The following is a 14,950-nucleotide window of genomic DNA, read 5'->3' as shown; positions in this document are numbered from 1 at the left end:
TTGGCGGGCATTTATTAATAATACTATAGAAAACGTAAGGTACCATTATAGGTTTGCTTCTAATAAAGATAATGTCCAAATAGAAACTTCTTAAAGAAGGAAATCATAGTATGAAAGATTTTAGCAAAGTTATGTCTGTTGAAAAACGTAAAGGAAAAAAGAAATAGTAGGTTAGTTTTTAAAACTTAAAAAAAATAAAAAAAAAAAAAACAAAATTACTAATTTATTAATTTAATATTGTTTTATTTTGTTATTTGTCACATTTCATGGGGAACCTTATACCTAATACATTGATAGATTTATAAATCAAAACCTTATAACATTACTACCTGAAAACATGATGATAAATGATTTATTTTCTTAGATGTCGCTTCTTTGGTAATAAAGAAAAACAAAGCCTTATCAGAAAACAACATTTTGATCCCAATTTTTCGTAATAATTAACATATATGTACAACGATTAATCGTATTAAATAGATATAAAATGTACTCCATTACAATTTGCTCATATTATTTATGTGCGGATTTGTTTTTATGTGTAAATAACTATTATTTTTCATATTGAAACAATTGATTTTCGAAATACACAGTTTAATAAACAGTAAAATGTAATCTGCTTGTTTTCAGATATGATAATTTTGATTTGAATACCCATTATTTATGCATAACCGTGTATATGAATAAAATAAGGCTGAAAATACAGATAACGTATATTTTCTTTTACATTTGTACATGCAAATTGGATACTAGTAGCATGTTATTGATTAAATTATTCAATAACATAAAAATGGAAACGACTTCAAAGACGTATTTCAGTTATTTTGATTTTAACACAAAATTACTAAACCGATTTTCATGAAAATGAAATGGGCCCAATCTCGAAGTATACTCTTTCAAACTAGGTATTAAACATTAAAAAAACCTTACTCGTCGAACTGACAAAATCCTCCTTTTTTGATATCGGTTAAAAAAATATATTCAATCGCATAATTTAATACTTTTAATAACGGTTCTAAATGGTTCGGTTAAAACGTAGTTATAGATCCTAATAAACTGAAGTGGTTTTTTTGTAAGGTGGAAAGTGTATTAGCACAGAAAACATATGGTATTAGTGAGTATTAAGAGTAGGTATTTGCTGGTCGAGGTCAAGTAGATACATTGTATAACGTAACGCAAGCTGGTGGAAAGGAATATTTTAATATTAAAAGGGATTTAACCTCTGGGAGTGACTTTAGTGCACACTCCGGTGAGGCATTTGAGGGGTTCTTTGCACACCGCCGATGGGGTCTCTCCGATTTCTTTGCTGTATTTCTTGCAGGCTGCTCCTTCGGCTGAAACAAGTCAAGCGTTTTATTATTTTAAGGTTGTGAATGTTTGTAATCTATCTACCTCTACATGATTACTAGCTGACGCCAGCGACTTCGTCCGCGTGACCTCGTGAAACTCAATGTAAACTTTCAACCCCTTTTTCACCCCCTCCCCCTGTTAATATTTTTGCATGTTTTATATACAATAAATAGTCCACTCATCATTTTACAAAAAAGATAGGTGGTGGTATTTTTTAATAATTCGTTTACGGTTCCACCACTTTTTAATCCTTTAGGTACTCCTAGGATTTGTGAAAAATCTTAAATAATATTATTTGTAGTATTATTCTAAAGTATTTTTTTTAACAGAAACAGTTTTATTATAAGTATAGATTATCATTCCCTACCCCTATCCTATTCTACTCCCACTCTAGACCTACCCTACCCTACCCTGACTGACTGATATCAAAGCACAACTCAAATACTCGGGCACCATGAGAATTTTTACATGGGTTGCTTTTACACAGTTGAATAGCGCTAAGGAAGTATTTTTGAAATTACACTTAATCTGAAAGATATAACTTGAATTCACTCCTAGAGTATGTATAAACGAGAGGTAATCTGCTAATGTATCTACCTATATTTTTAGAGGTTCCCAAGCTGTTATAATGATGATGAATAATATATATATAGAGGTAAAGTTTGTAATGTTATAGGGGGTAATCTCTGGATCTACTGAATCAATTTTGAAAGTTCTCTTACCTGTAGAAAGCTACGTTATTTTTGAGTATCAAAGCCTATGTTATTATAGGCTATGCGAAGAGCAGTGGCAGAAGTACGCCCATTTGGTCTGAACCACGATAAAAAGAAGAACGGAAAAAGAGAGAGAGATATGAAAGAATACGTCAGGAAGGTCAGCACAAAGAAATGCAAAGCGGTTCCGAGCTGACCACGGAGTAGGCACGAGAGGCTATTTTTAGTGTAACCGACAGAAGTCCGGAGGGATTTTTTCGTCACTGAGAAGAAAAAAAGTCTATATACCCGTATTCCCACTGGAACGCGTTTGTATAAAAATATGTTGACGCGGGACTCTACTGCATATTTTTGTATGGTATGTGTGTGTGTTAAGTGTTTTCAGTTTAACAAAGTACCTACTTGTCTGGATCAAATCTCTTGAAGCGATAAGACCGCATTAACATTTTTAACCGACTTCCAAAAAGGAGGAGGTTCTACGTTCGGCTGTATGTATGTTTTTTTTTTTTTTTTTTTTTTTTTATGTATGTCCAGCGATAATTCCGTCATTTGTGGACCGATTTCAAAAATTCTTCTTTTGTTTTGAAGGGTTTGATTCCAGGGTGGTCCCATTTTTTTCATGTCAGGATCTGATGATGGCATCCTGGAGAAATCGAGGGGAACTTTTGAAAATTGTAGGGACGGCTAGCACGTTTGTTAGTGTTTCCATAAGGTATTTTAAACCACTACACTTTTATGAAGGTCTGGAGTTGGTCTGATGATGGAGCCGAAACACAGACGATGGAACTCGTCAACGATTTACAGCAGGTACCTTTTGTTTGGGCTTGATTTATTTGTATTGATGAGAACTTTCCACCTAGATGGGTTGTGACTGTATTAAGGGTCTGATGATGAAGACGAAGGACAGTTAAGAGAACTCCTCAACGGTTCACAGTAACTACCTTGTGTTTGGACTTGATAAATTGGTATTGATGAGAACTTTCCACCTAGATGGGTTGTGACTGTATTAGGGGTCTGGTGATGAAGACTAAGGATAGTTAAGGGAACTCCTCAACGGTTCACAGTAGCTACCTTGTGTTTTGACTTGATCATTTTGTATTAATGAGAACTTTCCACCTGGATAGGTTGTGACTGTATTAGGGGTCTGGTGACGAAGATGAAGGAGAGTTAAGGGAACTCCTCGACGGTACACTGCATAGGGGGTCTGGTGCTGAAGACGGAGGACAGTCACCTTTAACGATTTTCTGAATATTCATATTACGTGTAGATAAAGGGGAGTGAAATTTTGTATGTGAGTTAAGGTAGTATTTTTAAAACTGTGATTGTAGGACTTAGATACTTATCATAGGAAAATAACGTTTCAACTAATTGCTTATTAATTTTTGTTCTCACTCAGTAGGTGTGCTAACACTAAAAATTAAAAAATAAAAATTTTAATAAAAAAATTCAACCGACTTCCAACTCAAAAATTAACCTAAACTAAAAAGCAAAAAATAACATCTTACCTATGTGCTACCTTCTGATCAGTTTGAAGGCGGTGCCAATCCAGTGTCATGTTTTAATTAAAGCCGTTTCTGAAAGAACCACAGACATTTTGTAATTTAAACGGCTTAAATTAAAACATCACTGGCTTGGCACCGCCTTCAAACTGATCAGAAGGTAGCACATAGGTAAGATGTTATTTTTTGCTTTTTAGTTTAGGTTAATTTTTGAGTTGGAAGTCGGTTGAATTTTTTTATTAAAATTTTTATTCATTCTTTAATTATTTGTTATTTAATCTATAATTCACAACATTTGTCAGGACAACTGAATTTACAAATCAAACTGTAACCAAAATAAGAACCTAGAATGGCAGAGAACGACCTTGAGTGAAGTCACGCACCTGTGAACGATGTGTGTAGGGTTAAAGGCGCCTTTGACAGATACCTTTTCCACTTAAGTCACTCTCCCCGCCTATCCCAAGTAACCCATAAACACCCACAAGAAGAGATGTGGACGGCTCGAACGCCAAGAGCACACTGAAAGCGTCCGTACCGCAAATCGTTGCAACGCGGCGATAACAATAAGTTTCTTAAAATCTTCCTTCTTATTTTGTCTTACGTATATACTACGCATATTGTAGCTACAGTATGTATATACGACTACGTACTTAGTTTCATCACCTACATCATCAAATTTTTCCAGTAGGTACGTATGAAGAATGAAACTCCAAATCGTAATAAACCATGATTTACGCGCAGTAAATCATACTGTTTACTACATGACCATGGACTTCCAAACAAAACTTTGTTCAAAAATTCGTTTGGAAGTCCATGCAAGAGGCCTATCCAGCTGTGGACGTCCATCGGCGGATGATGATGACTACGTGACCATGATATTGACTAAGGTGCCTTTGCTATTTCTATACTTACATAATAAAGTGACGCAAGCCGGGCAGCAAGCACACTTGCCAGAGTGCAAGTCCCGATATGTGGACGGTGCACGACAACTTGATGATGCAATTTTCGTGGTGCAAGGGTGCTCCTTACAGTAGTTAGTGCCGCAAACGAAATCGCCGTACACCAGGGTTAAGGCGCATGCCACGATTGCTAAGATCAGTGCAGCTTTCATCCTGTAATGACAGTTAATAAGCAGGGCCTCTAGCCAAGTGGCAAATCGATTATCTTTCTACGATCGCAAACGCATCGAAATTTCAAAAGCATAGGATTGACATTTGCTATCGACAGGTCACGTGATGAAGTTGTCAATTGGATCTGTCATTCCCATAGGTACATTTTTCTAGTTTTCGAAACGTTAGCGTTTGTAGAAAGTCTACGTACCACTTGGCTACAGCCCCAGTTTTAATAATTAAATTGTCATGAAATTAGCAAAATTTGTTGAATACCGATAGTTCTACTGTTTTGCAACGCCGTGTTTTTAGATGACCGATAAAAATAGCGTCGGCACCATAGTTCACATGATAAGGCAAAGTTTTGGATCATTAAGAAAAATTCTATGATGTGTTATGTTGGCTTAACGTACTTATCTAAGTTTCTTTTTACGAGTGTCTGTAAAATTTCCCAGCGAATTTCTTTATAGGTAGTAGGTACTCATACATATAATATACAATACTTGTTTTCTCGCAGATCGATTGTAACAGAAAATGCTTAGTGACTATAACTTATTTACAAATTCAGAAAACTCTCTTAAAATTTGGAAAACGAAGTCTGCCAGGTCAGCTATAGTTTTGTAATTTATAGCGGTTTGTGAATTCATAACACAGCGTATATATTATAACTACAATATGGAGTTATTTTCCAATAAATTGATATATATTTGACTCTTAGACGACAAGTTTTCAAATGACATCATAGTTTTACAAATAAAGCTGGCTACATTCAATTTGGGAATTGATAATCCCAGATGAATCCGCAAAAACCAAAAGCATTCGGTGGCTCTATCGAGCAGACAGATGAGTTTTGGCCTACGATCGTGTTGTGAATAGGGAATTTGGTTTGGTACGTGGCTGACGGGAAATTATTTGCTGTGTAAACACTACAACTTATTCTACGCAACTTTTCTAAAACGAAGGTCGCTGTTTCACTGCTTAATATGCTACCTTCTACTTTTACTAAAATATTTTATCGTATTTTTTTCAGTATTAGAAAAAACACTTTTAGTTATAATTAGTAATTTTTCAAATCGGTCCCGTAGTTTCAGAGTCTATTCAATGCAAACAAACAAACAAACAATCAATCTAATCTTTTTAATATTAGTATAGGTATCAAAACCTAGAGAAGGTAATTTGTTTTATCCTAAAGTAACTGCAACATGAAACACGTACAAGCCAAAGTTAACGGAAAAGTAAAAAATCAAGTTAAATCAGAGCTAACTTCAGAAACTTTTACACAAATAATTAAAATTCGAGAGTAACTTACTTGTCTATAGTCTGAAACTTTCCGTGCAATTGATTCAAGCCAACCAAATCAAATGAACGGGGTAAAGCGCACTCTTGCAGTTATAAGTACTAGTACATCCTAAGATAACCCTCGATCCTTGTTCACGTGTAAGTCGGTGTCATGAACCCGTATCTTTATCTTGAGATTAATGAGAATTGCTTATTTCTCCAGTAACTTGTTGTTTTCTATTATATGATTCAGTTTAAATCACTGCATAAAAGTCCCTAACCTACTAAATTGCATATGTCCTAAACCATTTATTGTAATGTAGGGAAATTCCCTTTTTGTCATGGGGACTTGGGAGGCAAAAAGGTTATATCGGACTCCTAACGACTGAAGCCATATATTTTCCAACTAGTCACTTGGTGACTGAGCTACCATGTGACGTGAGGGGTAGCAGCGACAGTGATTGTGCCGTTATTTTGTGGTAGAGGAAGCAGATTGAGCTGGTCCCAGGACTTGTGACCTTGGGTTTAAGGGATATCTTTAGAAGCATAATCACTCACCTTCCCTGCCCAACACGTTCTCCATGTCAACACTAAACAATTTATGATCAATAATGACAACACAAAACATTATTGCACAGAAGCGCCAACTTGACTGGCAGCGTGACGGTGTCCACGCTGTCTACCAAACATTGAGCTCAAGTCATCAAATACCCTCTTATTTGTACCAACACTGATAGCTCCCCCCCACAGAAACATAAATAATGAATGTTAATACCACCTGTAATCGAAGAACTTCTAACACTTAACATTTTGCAAACTACCACAGCTCAAACAACGGTGTGTGCAAAGGCAAGTACTCTTCTTCACAGAACCATGACTTAGTGATGGGGCATTGGGAATATAGACTGTCTCGATGTGAGTTACAGATTTCCCATATCTACGAGTAGGTATATATAGCCCGGGCCTGCGCCGAACTTCTTTTTCTGATTATGTATTTGAAACAGTAGCCCCCTTAATTGAACCGCAGCAGCATTATCGGGAATTAGGCAGAAGTTTTGTCAGAGTCGAACTTGAGGGCTTGAAAACTGTGGCGATATAGGAGTCGTTCCGCATGAACTTTTGGGATATCAATAATAATAATAGAATAATAAAGAATAATAATAGATGGGACTCTGGAACTTTATGGTGTGTGAATGAATCTACAGTGAGAATCGGCTTACTTATAGACCTCAAGACGTTCGGAACAATTGACACTTAGCACTTAGCCTTTAAGGAATAAATATTTTTTTCCTGCTTAATTATACGTTAATATTTTTTTATATGTATACTCCTTACACCTAAATTTTTGATGACGTCTTCAGCGCAGTTATGAATATGTTGCTTGATTCGATTTCTAGTTCAGGTCAATACCTCTAATTTAGTAAAAAATACATTTAGGAGTAGTTGTAAATGTATTTTTTACTAAATTAAAAGGTATTGACCTCTTATAAAAAACTAGACTCTTTAGACTCAACTATTCTAAAACTGCCTACAATGTGGACAGTTTTTAAGTATAATTTTCTATACGATTTAATAATATTCAATTTTTAATAAAATCTCGATGATTAGAGGTAAGAGTAAATATAATATTTCGATAAAACAGTCTTCTGAAAATTCAACGTAACTAAATACTTTATGGATAAATACTCGTATACTAAAAGATTGAAATTAAGAGAACTTAAACATTGAAAGGTTTCTTTTTTTATATTTCTAGTTCATAATATAAGTAATTTATAGATAGAGCTAACAATATATAAAGTAAACCCTGTAACAGTTTCAGTTTGAATTAACTTTCAAGTTTCTCAGTAAAAGCTCAAAGTACATTTGCGCCGAGTTTTATTCCCCAAAGTAAAATGATCGATGCCGTGTCTTCAAATTGAAAGCAAAAAGCAATCATTACTTGAGTGATCAGATTTATCTTTTGTTTTAACACAAATCCATTTTATACTTGTTAAGTTATTTTCGGGGCATTAAACTATCTAGAAATATCTTTTCTAGATGTTATAAGGTCCTGGCGTGAAAAGGGATGTTATAAGATTTACGTGTCATTCTGTGTATTTGACGGCCTCCGTGGCGCAGTGGTATGCGCGGTGGATTTACAAGTCAGAGGTCCTGGGTTCGATACCCGGCTGGGCTGCTTGCTTACGTTTTTTTTTTTTCTCTTCCACAGTGGTTGTCTGGAAGAGATCGCTCTTTAGCGATAAGACCGCCATTTGTACATTAGTTTCTAAGTGTTATTATAAGTTATAGTTTATTTTTGTTTTTAATGTACAATAAAGTATATTTCTTCTTCTTCTTCTTCTTGAGGTTTTCTGAATTGGTCCAAGTCTTGCTGGTGGGATGCTTCGGTCGTGGCTAGTTATCTCCCTACTGGCAAAGACGTAGCGATTTAGCGTTCCAGTACGATGTCGTGTAGGAACTAAAAGGGGTGTTGATTTTCATCCTCCTCCTAACAAGCTAGCTCGTTTCCATTTTGATTACAACATCACTTACATTCAGGTGAGGTTGTAGTCAAGGGTTAACTTGTACATTACACACAGTACATTATTATATAAGTGCGGTTTATAACACATTTGCGAGGAAATTCACTTGAACACACTTTCTGAAAATGAATTTGCATCTTTGCCTGTTTTCCATAAGATGACATGTTTTTTTGCTTTGCGTTTTTTTAGGCAAATTCACCAAAAACAGTAATAATAGGTACTCATAAGTAAACTAAAGCTTCATATTCCCTTTCCTTTTAGAAGGGAGGTCTGGCCCTGTTGTGGAGTTGGGAAATAGGCTTTTATTGATGAATAATTTAAGTAGAACTAAGTAATAGGTAACTTTGGAGCAGATACCTAGTACGTATCTATTGGGTACTTTTCACTTCAAAGTTGGGGTCAGAATGCAATCTGATATCTGTTGCTGAGTTAATTTTTTTGGTATGTTTTGTTTAAAATTAAGTATAAACAAGTGCTGATAAATTAAACAAAGAAAATGAGATTATGACATAATTTATAACTTTTGTAGTAGCAAAGACGAGATGAGACGTGATAGCCCAGTGGATATGAACCCTGCCTTCGATTCAGAGGGTAAAGGTTCTAATCCGGTCCGGGGAACGCACCTCCGACTTTTCAGTTATGTGCATGTCTCAAACGGTGTAAGAAATATATCGTGAGGAAACCTGCATACCAGAGAATTTTTTTAAATTCTGTACGTGTGTGAAGTCTGCCAATCCGCATTGGGCCGACGTGGTGGACTAAGGCCTAACCTCTCTCATTCTCAACAGTGGGCCGAATATAGATTGTTTATGCTGAAGATTAGTAAAGTATGGTTTCAATTGGCTGAAACCAACGGATTTTATAAAAACTGTAGTCAGTGGCGTAGCTAGACCTCATACTATAAAAGGGGCCCGTCCAAGAGACCCTTGATGGCCTAGTGTGACGCTTTCGGGATTGATATTTACTTTTTTTCAAGGACCACTACTGTCAGATCGATATGATATGATTATAATTACGGATTCAGCGCAAATATTTTTATTGAAGGTAAATCCGTTCTCAGCAGAACCACCTACTATAAAAAACTATAAAAAACTTCCACTAACTATAAAAAGCCCTTATTGCAGTCAGGTGATTACCTCCCTGCCAAATTTCAACTTTGTAAGTCAAGTGAGATTTTATGATAAACGACTTTTAGCTTTAATCTTTACTAACATTATATAGTTGAAAAGTTTGTTTGTTTGATTGAACACGCTAATCTCAGAAACTACTGGTCCGATTAAAAAAAATATTTTAGTGATAAATAGCCCAATTATCGATGAACGCTATAGGCATATAGCCTATATTATCCCCGTATTCCTAAGGGAACGGGAACCGCGCGGCATCTGCTAGTTATAGATATATAGATATTTGTGCACGAATATAATATGTCGTAGTCAAAGACAATAAAACAAGCCACGTTTTCTTCATACATCGAGCCTCCCAGCTGTTTTTATTTAACCTTCACAATAACCCTGCGGCTTAGGCGCCCGTGATCCCGGGGCTGAATGTCACATTAATTACATGACATCAGGCTCATTTAATACATGACCTCCCGTGGGTCCGCCTACGTCACAGAATTTTGGTACCTATTTAAGAAATAAACAGTTGTAATATTTGTCTTAGTAGGTAAGTACTTACTCAATTCATTTTTAGTACTATTTTGTTTAAAAGTTATTTTTAAATGTTAAATAAATAACATTATAATCAAAAATCATCATCATCATCTTTGGGCTATTCGGCCCACTACAAGAACTAGGCCTCTGGCCAAGTTAGACATTAATTCTCTTTCTACAAACGCTAACGTTTCGAAAAATGTAGAAACCGTCTTAGATACATATTGGTATATATATACTTGTACCTCTTTTAAGTTAGCCCGCTTCTATCTTATGCTAACCACTCATCTTCCGATAAGTTCACATGCCTGCAGCGCTAACGGCATGATGTAATGCACATCTCGACCAACACACGATCAGTTTTATCCGATGTCTAGTTCTTAGCGCTGCAGGCATGTGAGTTTATTGGAAGGTGAATGGCTAGCATTATACTGCATCATCACCTATCATTCGCCACTTAGCATCAAGTGAGATCGCAAGCGATTCGATTTTCGAAGCGTCAGCGTTTGCAGAAAGAGAATATATGTGTAACTTGGCTATGGACAGGCCTCCCTCCTTAATGGAGAGGGGATAATATGGAGCTTAGACGTGGGTTGGCCGGTTTAGGATTATAATGTTTTACTCATTAACAATCACTATCAGATATTAATGACCATGATCGGGACTGACTGCTTAACGTGCTCTCCGAGGCACGGGGATTTTACATTGGCTCTCTCCTAACTCCGGATTGAAATTTCTCAGAAGAAAGAAAAGCTAAGTATTTTCTATATATATTTGAAAATACACAGACTAACCACTGATCCGACGAGGTAGTTATGCGTAGTTAACACATAAACTTACTGAAGTAAACATGTATCCTAAAACATGATGTGTAATAAATCTCTATTCGCTCTATGTAGCGTTAAGCTAGGAGAACAGGTGGATTTAATAGTTTCGTAGAAAACACAACATATAATATAGGAAAACTTCTACTAATATAACGAAGTGATATAATATGTTATTTACTGATTTACCCGATTTACTGTTTATCACTTAATAAAATGAACATTTTCTTGTGAAACAAATACCTATCAAGTATCCCAAATATTATTACAGGTTAAAAGCTCTATTTTTGTAATAACATAACAATAACATTAGCAGGTAATAAATAGGTATTATTATTTTTTGCCACACTTTTCTTTTATCTCTAAGACTAGAGGGCGGCGATCTGTCGTTTTTCGAAATAGGTATTTGTTTTCATAAATTTTTCATAAGTAAAAACGAGCAAAATAAAAAAAGTGTGTGTCAGTTCCGACGCACGAATGGAGTTTACTCCTGCAAATCGAAATAGGTGTAGCAGCCCCGCAGCGTACCTACACTACATCTCAATACTAAAGCCAGAAAGTGAAAGGTGCGCAACCGAGGAGTAGTCGCGGCGTGCGCGCCCGCCAATAGCGTGCACATGCGTGCGCTGTTGGCGGCCGCGCACGGTGAAAGGTGCGCAGAATAGGTTGCGCACAAAAAACGTACCGCTGTCATTCGTTCATTGAATTTTACTGCCCATATTTTTTCATACCGGGGGCTATATATGAAAAATCGATTCTTAAGGAGTAAACTCCAAAAAAAATATTGTGTTGTTTTATGAAACCACGTTGCAAGTGAAACTATGGGCGACGTCGGCATCTTTCACCCCTGCTCCGCTGCTGGCAGAAGATAACAAGAAAATCGAACAGAAATTATTATGAGTATGTTCATATAGAATCTGTAATTGTTCCGGATCGCTTCATGACAACATGACAATTCGTGCTACGTACCTATATATCAGAGCTGTGATAGCCCAGTGGATATGACCTCTGCCTCTGATTCTGGAGGGCGTGGGTTCGAATCCGGTACACGGTGCACCTCCAACTTTACATTTGTGTGCATTTTAAGAAATTAAATATCACGTGTCTCAAACGGTGAAGGAAAACATCGTGAGGAAACCTGCATACCAGATAATTTTCCTAATTCTCTGAGTGTGTGAAGTCTGCCAATCCGCATTGGGCGTGGTGGACTACTGGCCTAACCCTTCTAGAGGAAACTCGAGCTTAGCAGTGAGCTGAATATGGGTTGATAACGACGACCTATCATCAATAACTTTTAGCTAAATTAGTGAAAAACATTAGAACATTTCAAATACAGAAACCATAACAATATTAGCGTTACAAAAGACAAACCACCGAGTTTATGAAAGCCTCGGAACATTATATGAAGCAACTTTCGTTCCTTTTGAAAGACGACCGCTTTTAGACAGTTCGTAGATTTATCTGTAAAATTGTACAACTTTGGTACAACTACATTGTTTCAAAATGAAACCCTGTAAAATTCGAGAAGGATTAAGCGCGTTTCCATATTACTAGATCCGATTTCTGCATACATATACTTTACTCGAGTATGTATATAACGGAGAAGCCGTAGCCTAAGAGCAGGTTCTAAGCTTTACGTTTCAAGGATGGCAGATACAGAAAGTAACACTATCGATCATCACCGGAACGACCGCTTAACTTACTAATACAGTTCTACCCTCTAACTACAGTATTGATCAAGTACAGCGCTGATTCTATCAGATGTAAACCAGGATTAACTATCATAGGGCATAGAATGACGAATTTATCTCCGTCATTACTGTTAAAATATTCTTTTTTCTTTCCATAACTGTTAAAATAATATTGGAAATGGAAAAGAAAAGAACTTTTACTGCATATTATCAAGTCCCCGTCGGGATAACGTCTTCCGGGTCCGTTCTTTATCTGTCAATGATGTCAGGGAAAATCATCGTCTACTCAGATTGTTACCCGTATACACTTGTGATTTCCTGGCAAGGCTAATACAGTAAAAGTTAATTAATAACGTAGATATTTTTTTAAATATATTTTTCGTGTAGATTGACGTCCGATTCGGTTATCGGATCGCATACTGTGGAAACAGTAAATAAATCCACAGCTGTTCCACGATCATTAACAACTGGGATCGAATCAATATTATTATGAGTTCTGAAGACGTCTGAAGACCTAAAGCAATAATATTCGCCTCACCAAAGGAAATCAGAACTGAGTGATACCTATCTGAAAATAATGTAATTTTCTCTCTAATGTTATAATATTGAATTACAAATAAAGTAATCAATTGCCCTGTCGATTCGGTGAAACTTTAGGCTATGTGGCTGCGGAGCGGAGTTCGAAGGTTAAAACGAGCTAAGAAATATTGCGTTTTCTTTCGCCTAGAAAATTCTCAGTAACAGGTCGGCGTTAGTGGAGTTAGAACCCCATGCTTCGGAGAGCACTTTAAACCATAGGTAGTTATAATTAATATTTTACAGAGGTAATTAGATCAGAGTCAAACTATGTCACATTGTCACAAAGCTACAAATCCCTTTAAGGAGGGATGTCAAAGCTCATAGAAGGCCTAAACTTCTTGTGAGTTATTAAAATAGGTTCGCAAGTATGAAATAAAATAATATAGCTTCAATAACTCTACGGTTAATTGAAACTTCGTTTATTGCTAGAATATACGTAAACAATCTACTAAACAGGGGCCTTACCAGTAGCTACGATCTTAAATCCGTAGCGACTCCACAATGTTTTCTGCTGTGTCTGCTATTAATAAAGATCTAAATGCAATTTCAGTATGGAGCAAACAGTATGGGCTTAAGGTTAACCCTATTAAATCAAAAACAATTATTATTGGCAGTCCTAGTCTAATCTCAAGAGTTGTTTGGGGCGACGTACCACCTATTATTTACAACGGTGTCATGATACCGTATTGTGATTCGGTTAAAAACCTTGGAGTTGTTATGGACAAGGAATTATCGTGGTGCATGCATATCAAGGAGTTGAGTAGGAGGACGTTTGCGACGTTGAGTTCGTTACGACGCCTACGTTCTCTTCTTCCAATTTCTACCAAAGTTATGTTAGCAAATTCTCTCCTACTCTCTGTTCTCGATTATGCGGACGCAAGCTATCCCAGTTTGACTGAGGACTATCTTAATAAACTTGAGCGACTTCAAAATGTTGCAATTCGGTTTATATTTAGCCTTCGCAAATATGACCATATATCTGAATTTCGTCAGAAACTCAAGTGGCTTCCTATTCGCCGTCGCCGGGATCTGCATGTACTTTCTCTTCTGTACTGTGTGCTCTTTAATCCAAAATATCCTCCTTATCTTAAGGAGAAATTCACATTTCTGGGAGTGCAATCAGAGCTAAGAACATGTCGTGCTCTTACTCTGTGTATGCCTTTCCATAGGAGTAAATTTTATAAGTGTTCATTTGTTGTTCGTGCTATTAAGCTATGGAATGCACTCCCAGTCGACATTCGGAAATCCAAATCCCTTGACATGTTTAAAAAATCCGTTAAGACATATTATCTTAGTCACTAGTTACATATTTTATTTTATTAGAATATTTATCATACGACATAATGATATATTTATATATTAGTTTATTTTATGATATTTATAATTATTATATAATTTGTGTATTATGGTTTATGTATTAGTGTGTAGTTATTTGTATGTATGTATATGTACAATATTATTACGTACACACCACCTACAGTTGTCCTAATAAGTTCCTAAGCCTAAGGTTGCCTGGAAGAGATCGCTACTAAGCGATAAGGCCGCCTTTTGTATTCTACTTTTTCTTGTGTTTCTGTTTTGCTTGTTTTCTTTTATTTTTGTGGTGTACAAATAAAGTGTATTAAAAATAAATAAAATAAAATGTTTTGACATTTCGTACTGTTACGAAATAGCTTATTGCAGAATTGTTTCTTAGAGCTATTTTTGACCTCATCGAACATTTTATTCACTCAATT

At 36.1% G+C, this 14,950-nt stretch overlaps 1 protein-coding gene across 1 annotated transcript; it reads right to left on the bottom strand.

The window, feature by feature from the left end:
* Window positions 1-221: 221 nt before the first annotated feature.
* Window positions 222-6,048, bottom strand: LOC112053870 (fungal protease inhibitor-1). The gene is made up of 3 exons (XM_024093458.2): window positions 5,978-6,048; window positions 4,472-4,671; window positions 222-1,331 (listed from the first exon to the last, which is right to left on the bottom strand). The coding sequence occupies exons 2-3, from the start codon at window positions 4,668-4,670 to the stop codon at window positions 1,213-1,215; spliced, it is 318 nt and encodes a 105-aa protein (XP_023949226.1). The 5' UTR covers window position 4,671; window positions 5,978-6,048; the 3' UTR covers window positions 222-1,212.
* Window positions 6,049-14,950: the final 8,902 nt, after the last annotated feature.

This window comes from Bicyclus anynana, chromosome 5 (genome assembly GCF_947172395.1).
Source record: "Bicyclus anynana chromosome 5, ilBicAnyn1.1, whole genome shotgun sequence".
Lineage (NCBI taxonomy): Eukaryota > Metazoa > Arthropoda > Insecta > Lepidoptera > Nymphalidae > Bicyclus > Bicyclus anynana.
Note: the sequence above shows the minus strand (reverse complement) of the source record. Positions and strands in the feature narration are given on the sequence as shown.

Coding starts and splice junctions, on each gene's coding strand:
- LOC112053870 (XM_024093458.2), bottom strand. CDS start 4,670: ATGAAAGCTGCACTGATCTTAGCAATCGTGGCATGCGCCTTAACCCTG. Junction 1,332..4,471: donor GGCTTGCGTCACTTTATTAT/GTAAGTATAGAA, acceptor GACTTGTTTCAG/CCGAAGGAGCAGCCTGCAAG.